This window comes from Aquarana catesbeiana, linkage group LG04 (genome assembly GCF_042186555.1).
Source record: "Aquarana catesbeiana isolate 2022-GZ linkage group LG04, ASM4218655v1, whole genome shotgun sequence".
Taxonomy (NCBI): Eukaryota; Metazoa; Chordata; class Amphibia; order Anura; family Ranidae; genus Aquarana; species Aquarana catesbeiana.
Genome location: NC_133327.1, coordinates 565,430,660 through 565,446,624, shown reverse-complemented (window position 1 = coordinate 565,446,624; position 15,965 = coordinate 565,430,660). Strand labels below are relative to the sequence as shown.

Here is a 15,965-nt window from a genome sequence, read left to right as displayed (position 1 = left end):
CTGTAGAACAAAGAGCATTATTAGGCTGTTGCAGGAAGTAGAAAGTCAACAGATCTACTGGCAGGATCAAGTGGTAATTGAAATATGTTACCTGTGGGCTCAGAGAAAAACAAAAAAGTGAAGTTTAAGGCTACTGACAGACTGCAGCATTTGACAGTTTTGCTTTTCACCATAGTTCTACTCTAAATCCATATGAAAATTGATACCATGCTCGGATTTAAAAACAAGGAAGTGGTTGTTTAAAAAGAAGTGCAAGCAAAATAATACATCAGTGAATCTAAACCCACCTGGCTTCAGAAGTCCATTGCGTAAAGGCAGGTTAGTATTTTCACTACATACTTCCATTTGCTTGTTCTGACCTTGTATATCTGCTTGCAGCTTTGCTACGCAAACAGAGGAAATGGAGGAAATAAAATGAACAAAAATAAAATGATGGGAAAAAAAAAAAAAAAAAAAAAAGACAGACAATAAACTGCTGCAACACAGATTTCATCTTGAGAGAACACATGTTAAATGAAAAGGAATAACTCCAGTTTTGTAAAAATAAAATACAAAAAATAAAAAATCTGCAAATTACCACACAAGCTACCTAATAATTTATTATTAATCATCCCTTTCTATAAAAAATACTTAGTTTGTAGATAGGAGATCCTGCAATTATCATGACTTTGCTCTTGTGACTATCTCACTTCTTTTCCCATAAGTCTGCAGAGTTTGAGGTCATATTACAGCAGTTCCTGCAATGGCCATTAGGGTACAGTAGATCTAACAGCATGTTTAGGGAATTTAAAGGAGAAGTCCAGGAGATACAATTAAAAAAGGACAGCAGGAGGTCCAGATCATCACTTTAACCCAAGATTACTCTCCTACCTCTGGTGTGAGGATACACAAAATGTGTTACACAACAGGAGCTTACTTCTGTACATCCAGACTAATATTGTGTATGTATGTGCATGTTGGGAACTTTAAAGGATAAGTTTACCTTTCTGAACATGTTACACCCATATTTAGGGTGTAACATGTTCAGCATCTGAATTTTCTTCCCCCGATACCCCCCTCCCTATGAAAGCGAGTTGGGGGATCTTCTCCCCACACTCGCTGTCACAATTCAAAAACCACATGGCCAAGTCATTCATTCACAGAGTTCACTGAATCAATGAACTACAACTACCGTCAGTCTTTGCGGCTGACAGCTTGTAGCATTGAGCTTCCTGTCATTCTGTGACTGCCTGACCGTATCGGAGGTATGGGCAGACCGCTACAAAAATAGTCTGCAGGACTGTGGCATTATACCCGCCATCTGTTGATATTGGGTGCAATGCTTTACAGGCTCAAAAACAAAAAAAATGTGCACATTTAGTTATTTATTTTAAAGGTGAACATATCCTTCCAGCTTGCCATACATGGATCTAATTTGGCCAGTTCAGCAGGGACCAACTGAATTATAAACCATGTATGGGCACTGTGGTTGTACAGAAGTCAATCTATCAAAGGACTTCTGTACAACTGCCCTGTCAGATTTTCCCTGCTCGATCAGTGCTGCAGGCTATGCTGATCAGTGTATTCCGATGGTGAGAAGTCTCTTTGCTGTCAGAACACAATAGCTTAGTGGAAGGATTCCTCCACCCCCCTCGAATGCGTGGATGAGGGAATAGGGTCATAAGCGCTGCGCAAACCGTTGGCGAGAAAAAGAAAAAAAAAGGAGGTAGAGAAGGAGCTCAGTTTTTTCATTCAACCCATGGTTGTACAAAAAAAGCTGACTAATGTATTGGCTGCCTAAAGCCTCACACACACGATCCAATTGTTGGCAGGGGATTGTGTGATGACAGACTGTTGGCCTAAAATCCGACCGTTTGTACGCTCCTTCAGACAATTGTTGTCCAACTTTCCGTCAACAAAATGTTGGATGGCAGGCTAGTAAATTTTCGGTGGACAACAGTCTGTTGTCAGATTTTTGTATCGTCACGACACAAGTCCATCACACCAAAAGTTGAAAGTACAAACACGCATGCTCGGAATCAATGCTCACCAAACACAGCATTAGCAGAAGGTGCCCAAAGGGTGGCGCTCAAGAGCTGAAATTCCACGTAGTACATCACTACGTTCCGGTTTGTTGGCCGACATTTGTGTGCCGTTAGTATGCAAGACAAGATCCAGGCACACACCCTTTTGACAAAAGTCTAACGCTGTGATGGCCAACAATCTGATCGTGTGTACCAGGCTTTAGGCTGGCTCCATAGTAATAAGTGTGAAGCCCCACTAATCCTCGTGTTACTAAATTCTGCACTGGAATTCTGAAGTTTACAACCAGGATGCACTCAGAGCTGAGCACTTCCAAAATTCTATATAGTGGAGAGCCATGAACAATTTCACTCGTTTCCCACTGTCTTCCATTATGAATCGCTCTGACGCAATCTACAGGCTCACCTGGCTCCTTGAGTCCAAAAATCAAGCTTTTTTGCCAAGTGGCCAACAAAAAAAGCCTGGTGTAGCACCTGGCAAAAACACGCTCAGTAAAATACTAAAGTGTTATGTGGTAATCACCTCCATGCAGTGCTCCAGAAATTGTACCAGGAGCACAGCAGTACTATTAGCCCAAATAATTCTAGTCCATGGGCCCACTACCTCCTATGCCCTTTTTGTAACTGAAATTAGCAGCTGAAATGGAATCCAATGGAGCTGCAATTTACAGCGACTAATTCTATTTATAAAATCGCAGAGGCAGGAAGTAGAGCAAGCAAAGCCAGAGGTATTGAGCCAGCTTTATAGCTCCAGCGTCTCTCAAAAAAAGGACACCACAGAAGTGCATGCAGTTATGACATTACACTTACTTTTAAGCCTAACTTTAGTTTTTATATATCTATATCTCTATATCTCTATATCTCAGCACAAGGGATGGTACTTATTTTACATGTGAAGAAATCCAGTGTAAAACTATGACCACCCGTGCATTCATAAAGGTGTATTATAGCTTCCAGTAATGAAAAGCAATCAATGAATGGATGGATGAGGCAAACCTTTCATTCACCCCGTCCATCCTCCTATGAATAGAGGAGGGGGCAGGAAGGTTGGGGCATAACTGACATCACAGAACCAGTCCAGGCTAAACAGGGATCCTGACTTTAATGTCGGGATCCGCCCAGATGCCTGACCAGCAGCTGCTGAGAGCCTGAGCCAGCCGCTCTCTCCGCCTGCACAGCTCAGCGCTACAGTGAGTGAGCGAGGGGCAGAGCAGAGAGCCAGTGACTGTCACTGCTCTCTGCTCACAGAAGACCGTGATCCGAACGATCAGCGGCCTTTGATCGCTCATTACTTGGTGTACAGATTGGATTGATGCTGCATCCACATAAGTGAGTATGTATGTTTGTTCTTTGTTTTAATACCTGTACTTCTCTTTTAAAGGTGTCCTTTCAATATTATATTTCCTGGAGCTTCCTTTAAGGGACTATTAAAAAAAAAACATGGCATTAATCATATGATTTAAGTAGGAAGACAGACAAACTTAGCATGCAGTACTAGTGTTTAAAAACCGCATTGGGAAAAGTGGAAGTCACTAGAATCTGCAATAAGGTTACCAAAGTCCTTTTAATGTATTTGAGAGGTTTTTGCTTTTTCATGCAACAAAACTGGAGTTTCACTTATAAATCAGCAGTAATCTATACTTTTCCTTTTCAGAGACGGACAAGAATAAAACGTGTTTATTCGTTCTATTTTTCTTCCATATCAAAACTAAAATATGCAGATAAGGAAAACTGCCCACTGTAGTTTATAGCCAGCTTTATATTATATTTGACAGCTATGCACTAGTAGATAGTCAAATGAAAGTTTGTGCGAATATTCGTACAAACAATCATACTGAAATTCTTTGTACGTACGAGGACTGGACATTTGAAAGTACTTCGACATTTTATATGCTTTGAAAATTCACATACACAGATAGAATTTTGTTAGAGAACATTTTTCCATTTTGCGCCTTCAAAATTTTCTCATCTCTGTAGTCAAAAAACAAACATTGATTTGACCCCACTAATGGATTAGAAAAGTCGAACAAATGCTCTTGAAATAAAAAAAAAAAAAAAAAAAATTCTACTACTGTATAGCCAACGTTGGAGTTAACAACCATTGTTTTTACAGGGTTTAAAAATTATGAAGGGCATGATATCTTGTGAATTACAATAAAGGGTCAAAGGCAAAAACATAATCAAATCACGTGTTTATTTAGTGTCTAAGTGCACTAGGTGGCTTATTCTAGTTCTTTCCCAGAATTGCACATACACAATGATGAACATCTTGGGGGGGGGGGGGGGACTAAAAGGGGTCTTAAGACTATGTCTGCTGAATGAGAACATGCAATCATCAGATATCCACCTTTTCCATCCAATATCTGTTTATTGCCATTTACAAACCAATCAGCTGTAGAAGTCATTATTTCTCTAAAATAGTAGGCAGACTGCCCTACGCCAAGTACAAACAGCATAAAGGGAGACCATAATTTATTTTCAGTGTGCTTCGTGTTTTTCCTGTTATTTTATTAATTGTAAAGGATTTATAGATTATCTACTTAGGCTAGTCATCTGCACGCTTCAATTTCTCTCATTCAGCCCCATTGACTGATCAAAAGAAAATCAATAGATTCCCCCACATTTACTAAATAGCACTACATTTAAATAGCCAAAGCAACAGCAGCGGTCTGAATATGGATTGATTGCATCTGATTAGATGCAGTCACTTTTTATTAGGGATTGAGCGATTATCGGTGGCCGATATTCACCTTTTTTTTGGAAGTATCGGGCACAAACGTACCCGACATTGCTTCAAGGGGTTTTACCGGGCAGGCATTACCCCAGTACCATTCTTTAAAGCAGACGGTCAGCTTTATTGTTTTAGCAACCGATGCAGCTCAGCAGACGCTTGCCTGTTATTACAAACAGCGGGAAGGGACGTCCCCCCCCCCCCCCGCCGCTTTCCCGTCCCACTGGGAGGCCCGAGCAACCAGCCGGCACATCCGCCGGCTGCCAAATACCCGAACAAAGCAGATGCTTCGTTCAAGTCTCAGCTCTAGTAAGCCGGAAGTGATGTCATGACATCACTTCCGGGATTACTGGCATCCTAAAAAAAAGGTGAGGAGTGTAAACATTTTCTTTTAATTTAAATGTACAGAATATCAGCACACAATATTGGCTATCGGCTTCAGAGGTGGGGCTGAAATATCGGTATCGTATCGGCACCGGAAAAAAATATCGGTCGGTTTCTTAAACAGTTTTCCATCTAGCTCCTGTGGATGAAGAGAAGGTGGTTTGCCAATAAATATTGGACTATGTATTAAATACACTAAATGGTGGAAAAGTGCACAAGAGAATTCTGTGAGGTCACAGCAGACTATTTTTTTTGTTTGATTTTCAGTATATAATTTATTTAGTGCAAGTGTTTGAGCGCTGCCCAAATTTATATTTATATATTTTTTGTATGTGGGTGATACCCAGATTGGTGTCAGCTGCTTTTCACCTTAGTAAAGGCAGCCTACATTTATTATTAATATTTTTTCAATTCAAATTTGTAGAGTTGGGTGGTGCCAACAAGGCCACCCACGGCTCAAATTTCAGTAAATTCTTGCTGAATAGGCCAAAATTCATGACCTGCGAGTAGCACTGCTGTCTTAGAGAGGCTGAGAGGAAGAGTTTTAGAAGGCAAAGTCAGTACAGAAATCAATGATTGCGGGCAGCAAAGCACGATGGGACAATTAAACAAGTGAACAGAAGAGAAGTTGCAAAGCATGCAGGGAGGAGTCCAGGAAGTTGCATAAAGAAATGGCCAGCAGACAGGCAGAACTACAGCATGAAAAAGGAGATTTTGCAAATAAAGCTTTTACTGGAAAGAACTATTGTTTATATTATTACAATGATGATGTTATTTATGAAAGTGTATGCTGTGACCATAGATTTAATTTAAGAAGAGACTGCAGGACCTTTCATTTCTTAACACAGCAGATTTAAAAAAAAAAAAAAAAAAAAAAAAAAGTATGCATGCTTTTTCCAGGCCTGTGAATCACGAAGGTTGTAAAGCCAAAATCAGGATTTCCATAACACTGTAGTGATGGGGGTGAAGAAAGAACCCATAGCACATGGTGCGGGAACACAGGCATCCAAAACACCCAGAAGTATGTCAAAGGATTTTGCCAGCGGCTTTGCTCTGCGTACAAGTAGTCTTTTTTGCAAGGTTAATTTTTTAAATAGGCAATTAGCTTATTTTTTTTAAAGCAAAAATACTGCCAGACATTATGAAAAATCTCCAAAGACAACTGCTGAAATTTTAGCGAAGCAAAAAAAAAAAAAAAAAAAAAAAACACAAACACCATAACAAAACACACATGGACAATGTAGGCACTGCACTTGGATGCTGGACGAATGTATAATAATATTTACATACATAATACAACAAGTACATTTTATAAAAGAGAAACTGATGGTGTTGCCCGAATACTTTCGCTGAGAAAAGAAAAATTAAAATAAAAGAAATCTTAGTGAAATAAATAAAGGTGTACTGACAAAATATTAGACTGAATAGCTTGCGAAATATGGTATACAACAATATAATAGTAAGTACCACTTTCCCAATCTTAAAAAAAAAAAAAAATTCCGACATATGGTAGCTCGAGAACAGCATTGTTCAGCAACAGCAAAGTACCCAAAACACCAAGAAGTTCCCTCAAACAGCAAACAAAGCAGTATTTCTACTCTGTGGGTGACCTGTATAGCAAAAGGTGGTTCATGCTATGGGACAGCCAGACTGATTTAACAATACCAACAACAACAAAAATAAAATTAAAAAATAGGTCCATCTACTTCAGTTTGTAGATGCTATAACTTTTGCGCAAGTCAATCAATATACGCTTATTGGGATTTTTTTTTACCAAATATAATGTAGCATAATACATATTGACCTACATTTATGAAGAATTCTTTTTTTAATTAAATACATTTTTTGTGGAGAAATGTTTTATAGCAAAAAGTAAAAAATGTATTTATTTTTTTTAAATGGACAGCCTTTTTTTGTTTATAGCGCAAAAAATTAATTAAAAAAAAAAAAACAAAAAACCCAGAGGTAATCAAATACCACCATAAGAAAGCTCCATTTGTGGGGGAAAAAAAATGACCTAAATTTCATTTGGGTACAGTGTTGCATGATCGCATAATTGTCAGTTAATATAATGCAGTGCTATATTGCATTGCTATAAATGGCCTGGTCATGAAGGGGAGGGATTAGGGCACATTTCCTTATTGATTTCTCTTCTACTATTAGGAAGAGATTCACCCTATTACTCCTGTTTATCGTTCTCTCAGAGTGGAAGTGAAAGGAAAGTCCAGATATTGGGTTGTCACTTGAACAAGAGCAGAGGGGAAATCCTACAACAGGACAGCAGTTATGGTGACACCTGTCACTTCCCATTTTGGCTATGGGATGGAAAGTGAAGGAAAATCTCCCCAATGGGAGGACAGGGATTATAACCACCCTTACGCCATAAAAAAAAAAAGTTTTTTTTTTTTTTAAAGTGAATATTTCCCCAAAAAAAATGATATCAGCAGTCTTAGAGGTTCTTTCACCAGTGGCAAATAAGTTAATCTCTGAAGTATTAGCAGCATGCTTTATGGTATAAGGTGCTACTAAGGCTACGTGCAGCAAAATAATGGAAATCTGTCATTGGAAAAATATGTATGAAAACATCACACTGCCTAATTTAGTGCACGTCCTTTAAAGGTAACAAATGCAAGAAACCAGTCACAGAGTGACTGAAAGAGTAGATGCCAATTCATCTCAAAATTTTTCTGCCTGTGTTGTACACATGAGCAATAGCAATTTATACCAAATAGAGTATCTCCATTAGTTCCCAGTTGCTTTACTGATGTCCTTGTGGTCAGTTTAGCTAGTGATTAACTGTGTTTTAGGCTGCAGAGCGGTTTCAAACATGTAGTTCAATTCACAAAGCTTTACACAAGCTTAAAAGGCAAAGTTAAATTTAGAATATTTATGGTGCAACAGGTTCTAGAAACCCCCCTCTTCCCCTAAAGAGGCCGCCTGATGATGAAACGCGTAGAAGCGGGGACTTCTGGTTACGTCATATTCAACTGTTGGAACGCACGCTGGCTCTAGGGAGCACAGAGCAACGGGAGCCATCTTTTTGGTGTATCGGCAGACAATTCCCGATGCCAAGACAGAGCCCCTTTTTTGTACACGTACAGAGTTACGCTACATTGTTCCTTCTGGGTTTCTCTCCTTCTCTGAGTTTCTCACTGAGATGTGGATCCCTTGCACTTGGCTGGCGACATAACAGTAATCTAAAACCTGACTGACCCACCGAGGCAGGGTTGCCCCCTATCCCCACTCATATTTGCTCTTACCCTCGAGCCATTGTTGAATACGATTCGTTTGAATCCTAACATTAGGGGACTTAGTGTGGGGACTACAGAGCACAAACTGTCAGCTTATGCTGATGATGTCCCATTTTATGTGGCAGATCCACTGATCTCCCTTCCTAATATTATGGCTGAGCTACAGAGGTTCCACTCACTTTCAAAATTTCAAAACTAATTATAGCAAGTCGGAGATTCTCCCCCTTGCCATTCCCCCTGAAATGCGTACTCGGTTACAAGCCTTCATTTCCTTCACTTGGTGTTGCTCTCCCTAAAATATCTAGAAATTCATCTTCTGGCCCAATTCTCTCAACTATACACTAGTAATTATGTCCCCTTGCTTTCAACGATTTGATCAGACTTGCTAAAATGGGACCGTACCACTTTCTTATGGATGGGCCGAGTCAGTATCTTAATAATGAATGTGTTGCCACGGAATTATTTTCTACCTACAGATAGTGCCTATATCATTGCCCAGGTCCTTCTTCTCAGCCCTCAACAGACCATTTCTAAAATTTATCTGGCAAGGGCGGAGCCCCCGGGTGGCCCTTTGCACTCTGCAATGCCCTAAGAGATTTGGGTGATTGAGGGTTTCATCCCTCCGTAGATATTATGAAGCAACAGCGGATATTGAACTGGCACCATAATGTACACACTAAATTATGGGTCCCCTTAGAGAAATTTCTGGCTGGACGCAACCTATCTCACTCCCCTTGGCTCTCCAGAGAACATTGGGGTCTTTCAGATTCTGTGTGCCCTGTCACCAACCATGCTCTGAAAATATGGGACACTCTCAATGCAAAGGGGCTCCTCCTGTCTCCCCTCTTGAACCTTTAAGGAGGCTTCCCCTGGTTCATTCCTGGGGAACAGCTCTTCTACTTTCGTACATGGGCAAGGGATGGAGAGGTGCGTTGTGGTAGATTCATACAAGAACAGGGTCTGGTATCCCTGGACTGGCTCTGTGACCAATTTGGTAGCTTCCCGCTGGATGATTGGCGCTACAGGCAGTTGCGTCATTTTGTCCTCAGGGTATCAGACCCCCCATCCTCCCTCACTTCATTTGAGAAGCTATGCATGTCAGCTGCCCACATTCCACACTCAATCTTAGTCTTGTATGAGATGCTGCAATCGGCAGAGTCCAGGGGTAAGCTAGTCTGCATACGGGAGTGGGAGAGAGACTTGCAGCATACGTTCACAGAGACTCAGTTGGACCACCTGTATCGCCTTACCAATGCAAGTTCTGTAAACACAAAGATGCAGGCAAATTGCTTCAAACTATTGACCCGTTGGTACAGAGTACCTGCTAACCTGGCCAGGATTTTTCCAACAGTCTCTGATGCCTGCTGGAGGGGCTGTGGGCTGGAGGGCACTTACCTACATATTTGGTGGGAGTGCCAAAAGCTCTGGCCGTATTGGCAGGATATCAGGGCTCAGATCAAAGTGATCTTGGATATTGAGATGCCCGACTCTCCCTTGGAGTTCCTGCTCCATGTGCCGTCTATTCCTCTCAGCCATTACTGCAAGTCGGTCCTACCTTATCTCCTGAATGCAGCCAGGCCCTTGATTCCTGTTCACTGGAAAACAGCTCATGGTCCTGGGCAAGCTGATTGGATCCACTTGATAAATAACATAATGGCTGCAGAAGAGTGGATGGCAACATGTAGGGACCGATATGAAAAATTCTATGGGATTTGGGCCACCTGGAAACATTACACTGCCAATATATCACAGTCCCCACAGCCATCGGTCTCAAGGCCCCATACACCCTTATAGTCAAGGAACTGATCTAGCTTAGTTTTGTTAAAGTTCGAGGCAGACCTGCCTGGTTCCGTGGAATATTTTTTAAATTATAATTTATCTTCCTAGTGATAGTGCTGGCTGTTGTTTTTGTTTTGTTCTGTTTTTTAATTTGTTTTATTTTGTTTCTCTACCACTTTTATGCTTGATCCCCTTCTCAAACTCCCCCCCCACACCCCTTTATCTACCCCTGCCCATCCTGGCCCTCAAACATGTTTTACAACTGGGATCATAGCTATTGACTGGTTCAACGAGGGTATAAGATTGCATTTCAACATGTATGATTTTCGATGGATATACCAATACGCTTTGATTGCCAAATTCAAGTCTGTAACTTTTGCATTCGTGCCAGTTTGGGCTCTCTGTTCTTTGTAAGCTCAATGTTTGTGAAAATCAAAATAAAGACTACATAACAAAAAAAAAAAAAAAAATGATGAAGCACACCCCAACTTTAAAGGTGATGTTTTTCTCCATAGAAAATACACTTTTGTACACTGGTACAGTACTTATTAGTATTCCAGTGTATTCCAATCTCCCAGTCAGATAATGTGACCCCAGTGCTGAGGGAGACAGGCAGAGGAGGATCAAACAAGGATGCTGTGGAGGCAACAGACATCCTCCTTATCAACTGATGACATCATTGGTTGTTAGGATGCCAGTGTCTAGAAAGTCGAAATAGTGCATAATGAAAACCCGTGGCTTTATGTAATAAAAGACAGAATTTTATACATTTTTTAGGCATTTTGGCAAGGAACCCCTGAAGAAGCCTCCATGCACCCTGGTTGCGTAACCTGGAATCTGAAATATTAGGCCTTTGTTGGCTATATCTTGTATATATGTGTATACTTGTTTTTAGTGGCATGTTTCTACGTGCTCCATCTTTTATATTTCTGTGCTTATAAATAAAATTTAAATTTTATTCAATCAATGTGGTTCAATTTGCCTCTAAAGTCCGGCTCTTGGGTTTCTCCCTCCTATTTTCAACAATTATTTACGTATGTGGCAATAGGAGTGTTTTCAGAAATTATATGAATGTGCTTCATAGCGCAAAGAAAGGGAGTATAAAAGTAGGACTACTCCTTACCAGTGCACAGAGGGCTTTAGATTATAGAGCAGTTTAGGTTTAGAGTAGAAGACAGTCAGTATTTCATTTTCATATTGTAGAAACATCACAAAGCAACTGGTTTTAGACTATATATTTTTTTCAGTGATCATGAAAACTTAAACAGACTATTAATGCTAATTTAAAATCTTCCAAGACAGATTCCCTGTGTGTGTGGTATTAGAATAAGCAATGCATTTACAAAATTTGCAAAGGCCATGCACACTGTTCAGCAAATCCAGCCAGCCTGGCATTTTCTAAAATTTGATTTACGTAAAAATCCAGTTCTCTGATATTTGAGCTGGTTTAAGGCCACAAAATATTTGAAGCAAAACAGGATTTTTTCATCATCATACATTTGATAGTAAACAGCATGTTCTTTAAGGCATACTATAAGTTGAAACATTTCAAGTTGTGGGTTGGAAGCAGGTTTATTAATATGTTTAACCTCCATATCTATAGTCCCATTCTACTCCAGATAGCCACTTTGACTGCTAATGTTGTTTTCAAAAGCATATCTCCTCCCATCACCCTATACCTAGACCAGAGTAGGCAGCTAGCAAATTGCATTTTTACATATGAGCAAATTTTTTATTTATACTTATGACTTCTCAGCACCCCCATCCACTACATTGCAAGTTTTTTTAATTATAGTTTTGTGAAATTGCTTTTACTAAAACATATTGCTTTTTGGTAAAATGCATTATCAAAACTTGTCAGCAGAGGGGAGAATAGATTTATATAAGACTGCAGGACAACACTTAAGCATAGTACACACGGGCGAATGTCAGGCAGAATCGGCCGGTTCAATAGAAACTGGCAGTCATTCAGCCCATGTGTACTGTAGCCAGACAGACAGAAGCCAGTCCTTCAGCCAGACTCTGTCCATGGGGCATGACTGAAAAAGGTCTGCCGATCAGCTCCCGATCAGCGCTCTCAGCCAATGGCAGGGAGCACTGACTGGAGTGTTCTGGCAGGGGGGCCCATCCCCGTGTCAGAACACAACAGCACAGCAGGGGAGATCGCTATACTAACATCGCATGGTTAGTACAGTGGCTCCTCCTGCTGGGCTAAACTGGGAGAAAAAAAAAAGCTACTAGTGTGTACTAGGCTTTACAAATTAATATAGAGTAAAAGGAATCTAAAGGCAAAGACTCCGATTAGCTAAAGCTGGCCATACGTGGCTTGAAATTCAGAAGGTGAAAGACAGGCTGAATTTTGATCCATGTATAGCCACTGTGGTTGAACCAATCAACTTCTGTTCAACCACCCTGTTGGAAAATCTCCACATTATCAGTGCTGCAAGCTATAGCCTGCAGCACCGATCTGTGCATTCTGATGGGAGGGAAGACTCCCCACTGTCAGAATACAAAGACACAACAGAGAGGGATTTCTGCATCCAAGTCGAATGTGTGGATGGGGGAATTGGGTCAATTTTTTTCATTCAAGCCGCTTAACGAAAAAAAACACATCTATGACCAGCTTGATGAGCATGTGTGGTACCCCTTTAGGCAAATGTAGTGGACCAAATCAATCAATGGAAGAGATGTGTATATTCTGTTTTATATTCGTATTTATAGGACAAGAATAGGAAATTAAATATAAACATAAATCAGACTTACTATAGTAATGAAAAAGAAAAAAAAAAAAAAAAAAAACTCAGTTGTATAAAGTAGTAACTACTTCTACAATTTCAAAGTAATTTCAGACGAAACCTAGTGAACATGTAATGGTTTTCATGGCAATATACAAGTAAGAGGAAATGACTCATGGGGCAGACACAAAGACAGAGCAGGTCCTATGATCTTTGAACAAAAAAAGGGAAACTGGAATGAAAGAAAACAGAGGTTTGCCATTGCAGTCCTTTAATGAAAATGCTAGTTGTCTGACAGGTATGCAGATCCTCTGCCTTCAACCCTTTCTGAATCACTGAACTCAAACAGGTATTCAGACAAGGTGCTCCAATTTTAACTTTTTTTTTCAAAGGATCAGCATTACAGTTGGGCAACTATGATCTTCAGAAGGGGGGTCACCAACATCAACCAAATATTTCTCTCAGGAATAGTTTCCTAGTGCATTTGTTGCCTGGTTGAGGATAGCTTTAACTTTCATACTAAAGCCATCTGGTCTTTAGAGACAGAAAATGGTAAAGTTACACACAAAAGCTGTGATTAGGGGTTCAGGAGTTTCTTTGACAAAAGCTTAAAATGAAACAAAATCTAAACAGTGAGAACAAAAGCAAAATCATACCCAATAACTGTAACCGATCCCTTGCCATTAGAAGATTTGTTGTCATTTTAGTTTGTAGACGTCGTGCTCTGTCATATTGTTCACCTGTATGCAGAAAAAGAACATACATCACATTATCAGGTTACGAGCAGTTACTACAGGGTTGAGTTCACACTTCAGGTAAAATAGAACTCTTGATAGGCTTTATAACCGTATAGCTATACGGTTACTGTACTGGCATTTTTTATTCCTCCCACTTTTAACTTTACAATACTGCAGGAAGATCCGATTTTCATGTCACAATATGCATTTCGACCATCTTTTGCTTGGGTGATTTTTTTTTTTTTTTAACAGAAAAGTTTTATTAGTGAACAAATATACAAAATTATTCATAGAACATTGAGGTATGTGATACATTGAAATAACAACTGGAGATACATTTGCTTGGGTGATTTTAATATGATTCTGCATAGCCACTATGCCCACTGTTTCCCAGACTGTAAAAAGAAAATTTACTATGGTGGACGCTTGCTGATTTAAGTAGCAAGATACTCCATTCCTGTTTTTCAGGCAATTAGAACACCAATGTCTAGAACTGATTTGATTGTCAGTGCATGCTAACTTCCTAATATCAAGGACATGGACTATCTCCCACATCTCCTGTCAGATCAGTCCCCCTGCTGGATGACCCTTTAAGGCCCCTTTCACACAGATGGATAGAATTGTGTATTTTGCTGCGTTTTCTACCTATGGCCCCATTCACACACTGCATTTAGCTGCGTTTTCATTACATGCAGTTTGGTGCAGATAGAAAAAAATAGAATTGACTGCACCCAGGAGCGATTTAGTGCTGCTATCCGCACATAACCGCAGGTAATCACTCCCCAATCGAACCCTCTACATAGTTAAAGGTTAAACCTCTTTTCTTCTAATTTTAATGAGTGGCCACGAGTCTTGTTAAAGTCCCTTCTGCTAAAAAGTTTTATCCCTATTGTGGGGTCACCTGTATGGTATTTGTTTATTGAAATCATATCCCCTCTCAAGCATCTCTTCTCCAGAGAGAATAAGTTCAGTGCTTGCAACCTTTCCTCATAACCAATATCCTCCAGACCCTTTATTAGCTTTGTTGCCCTTCTTTGTACTCGCTCCATTTCCAGTACATCCTTCCTGAGAACTGGACAGCATACTCTAGGTGCGGTCGAACCAGAGTCTTGTAGAGCGGGAGAATTATTGTTTTATCTCTGGAATTAATCCCCTTTTCAATGCATGCCAATATTCTGTTTGCTTTGTTAGCAGCAGCTTGGCATTGCATGCCATTGCTGATCCTATCATCTACTAGAACCCCCAGGTCCTTTTCCATCCTAGATTCCCCCAGAGGTTCTCCCACCCAGTGTATAGACTGCATTCATATTTTTACCACCCAAATGCATTATTTTACATTCTTCTACATTGAACCTCATTTGCCACCCCATTAATTTGTTTAGATCTTTTTGAAAGGTTTCCACATCCTGCTGAGAAGTTATTGCCCTGCTTAGCTTAGTATTGTCCGCAAATACAGAGATTGAACTGTTTACCCCATCCTCCAGGTCGTTTATGAACAAATTAAACAGGATTGGTCCTGTTTAATATGTCCAAGCACAGAACCCTGGGGGACCCCACTACCCACCTCTGACCATTCCGAGTACCATTTATCACTGCCCTCTGAACTCGCCCTTGTAGCCAGTTTTCAATCCATGTACTCACCCTATGGTCCATGCCAACGGACCTTATTTTGTACAGTAAACATTTATGGGGAACTGTGTCAAATGCTTTTGCAAAATCCAGATACACCATATCTATGGGCCTTCCTTTATCTAGATGGCAACTCACCTCCTCATAGAAGGTTAAAAGATTGGTTTGGCAAGAACGATTCTTCATGAATCCATGCCGATTACTGCTAATGATACCTTTCTCATTACTAAAATCTTGTATATATAGTCCCTTATCATCCCCTCCAAGAGTTTACATACTATTGATAATAGGCTAACTGGTCTGTAATTCCCAATAATAACAATAATAAGGGATGAATTTTGGACCCTTTTTAAATATTGGTGCTACATTGGCTTTATTCCAATCAGGTGGTACCATTCCAGTCAGTAGACTGCCAGTAAAAATTAGGAACAATGGTCTGGCAATTACTTGACGGAGTTCCCCAAGTACCCTCGGGTGCAAGCCATCTGGTCCCAGTGATTTATTAAATGTTAAGTTTCCCAATTTTAATTCTAACCTCTGTTAACCATGGAGGTGCTTCCTGTGATGTGTCATGAGGATAAATACTGCAGTTTTGGTTACTGAAGCCCCCCGATTCCCTTGTGAAGACTGAGAAGAATAAATTCAATACCTTCGCCATCTCCCCATCCTTTGTAACCAGATGTCCTTTCTCATTCTTT

The 15,965-nt window shown here is 40.2% G+C and overlaps 1 protein-coding gene across 1 annotated transcript in view; it reads right to left on the bottom strand.

Annotated features, from left to right (window-relative positions):
• The window catches only part of SPAST (spastin), a 73,915-nt gene that overhangs the window by 38,592 nt on the left and 19,358 nt on the right, over positions 1 to 15,965 (bottom strand). Inside the window, exons 3-4 of the mRNA XM_073628027.1 lie at positions 13,558 to 13,641; positions 288 to 383 (exon numbers count right to left, since the gene is read on the bottom strand). Of these exons, the coding sequence (XP_073484128.1) occupies positions 288 to 383; positions 13,558 to 13,641 (180 nt within the window). The remainder of the gene's footprint in view (positions 1 to 287; positions 384 to 13,557; positions 13,642 to 15,965) is intronic.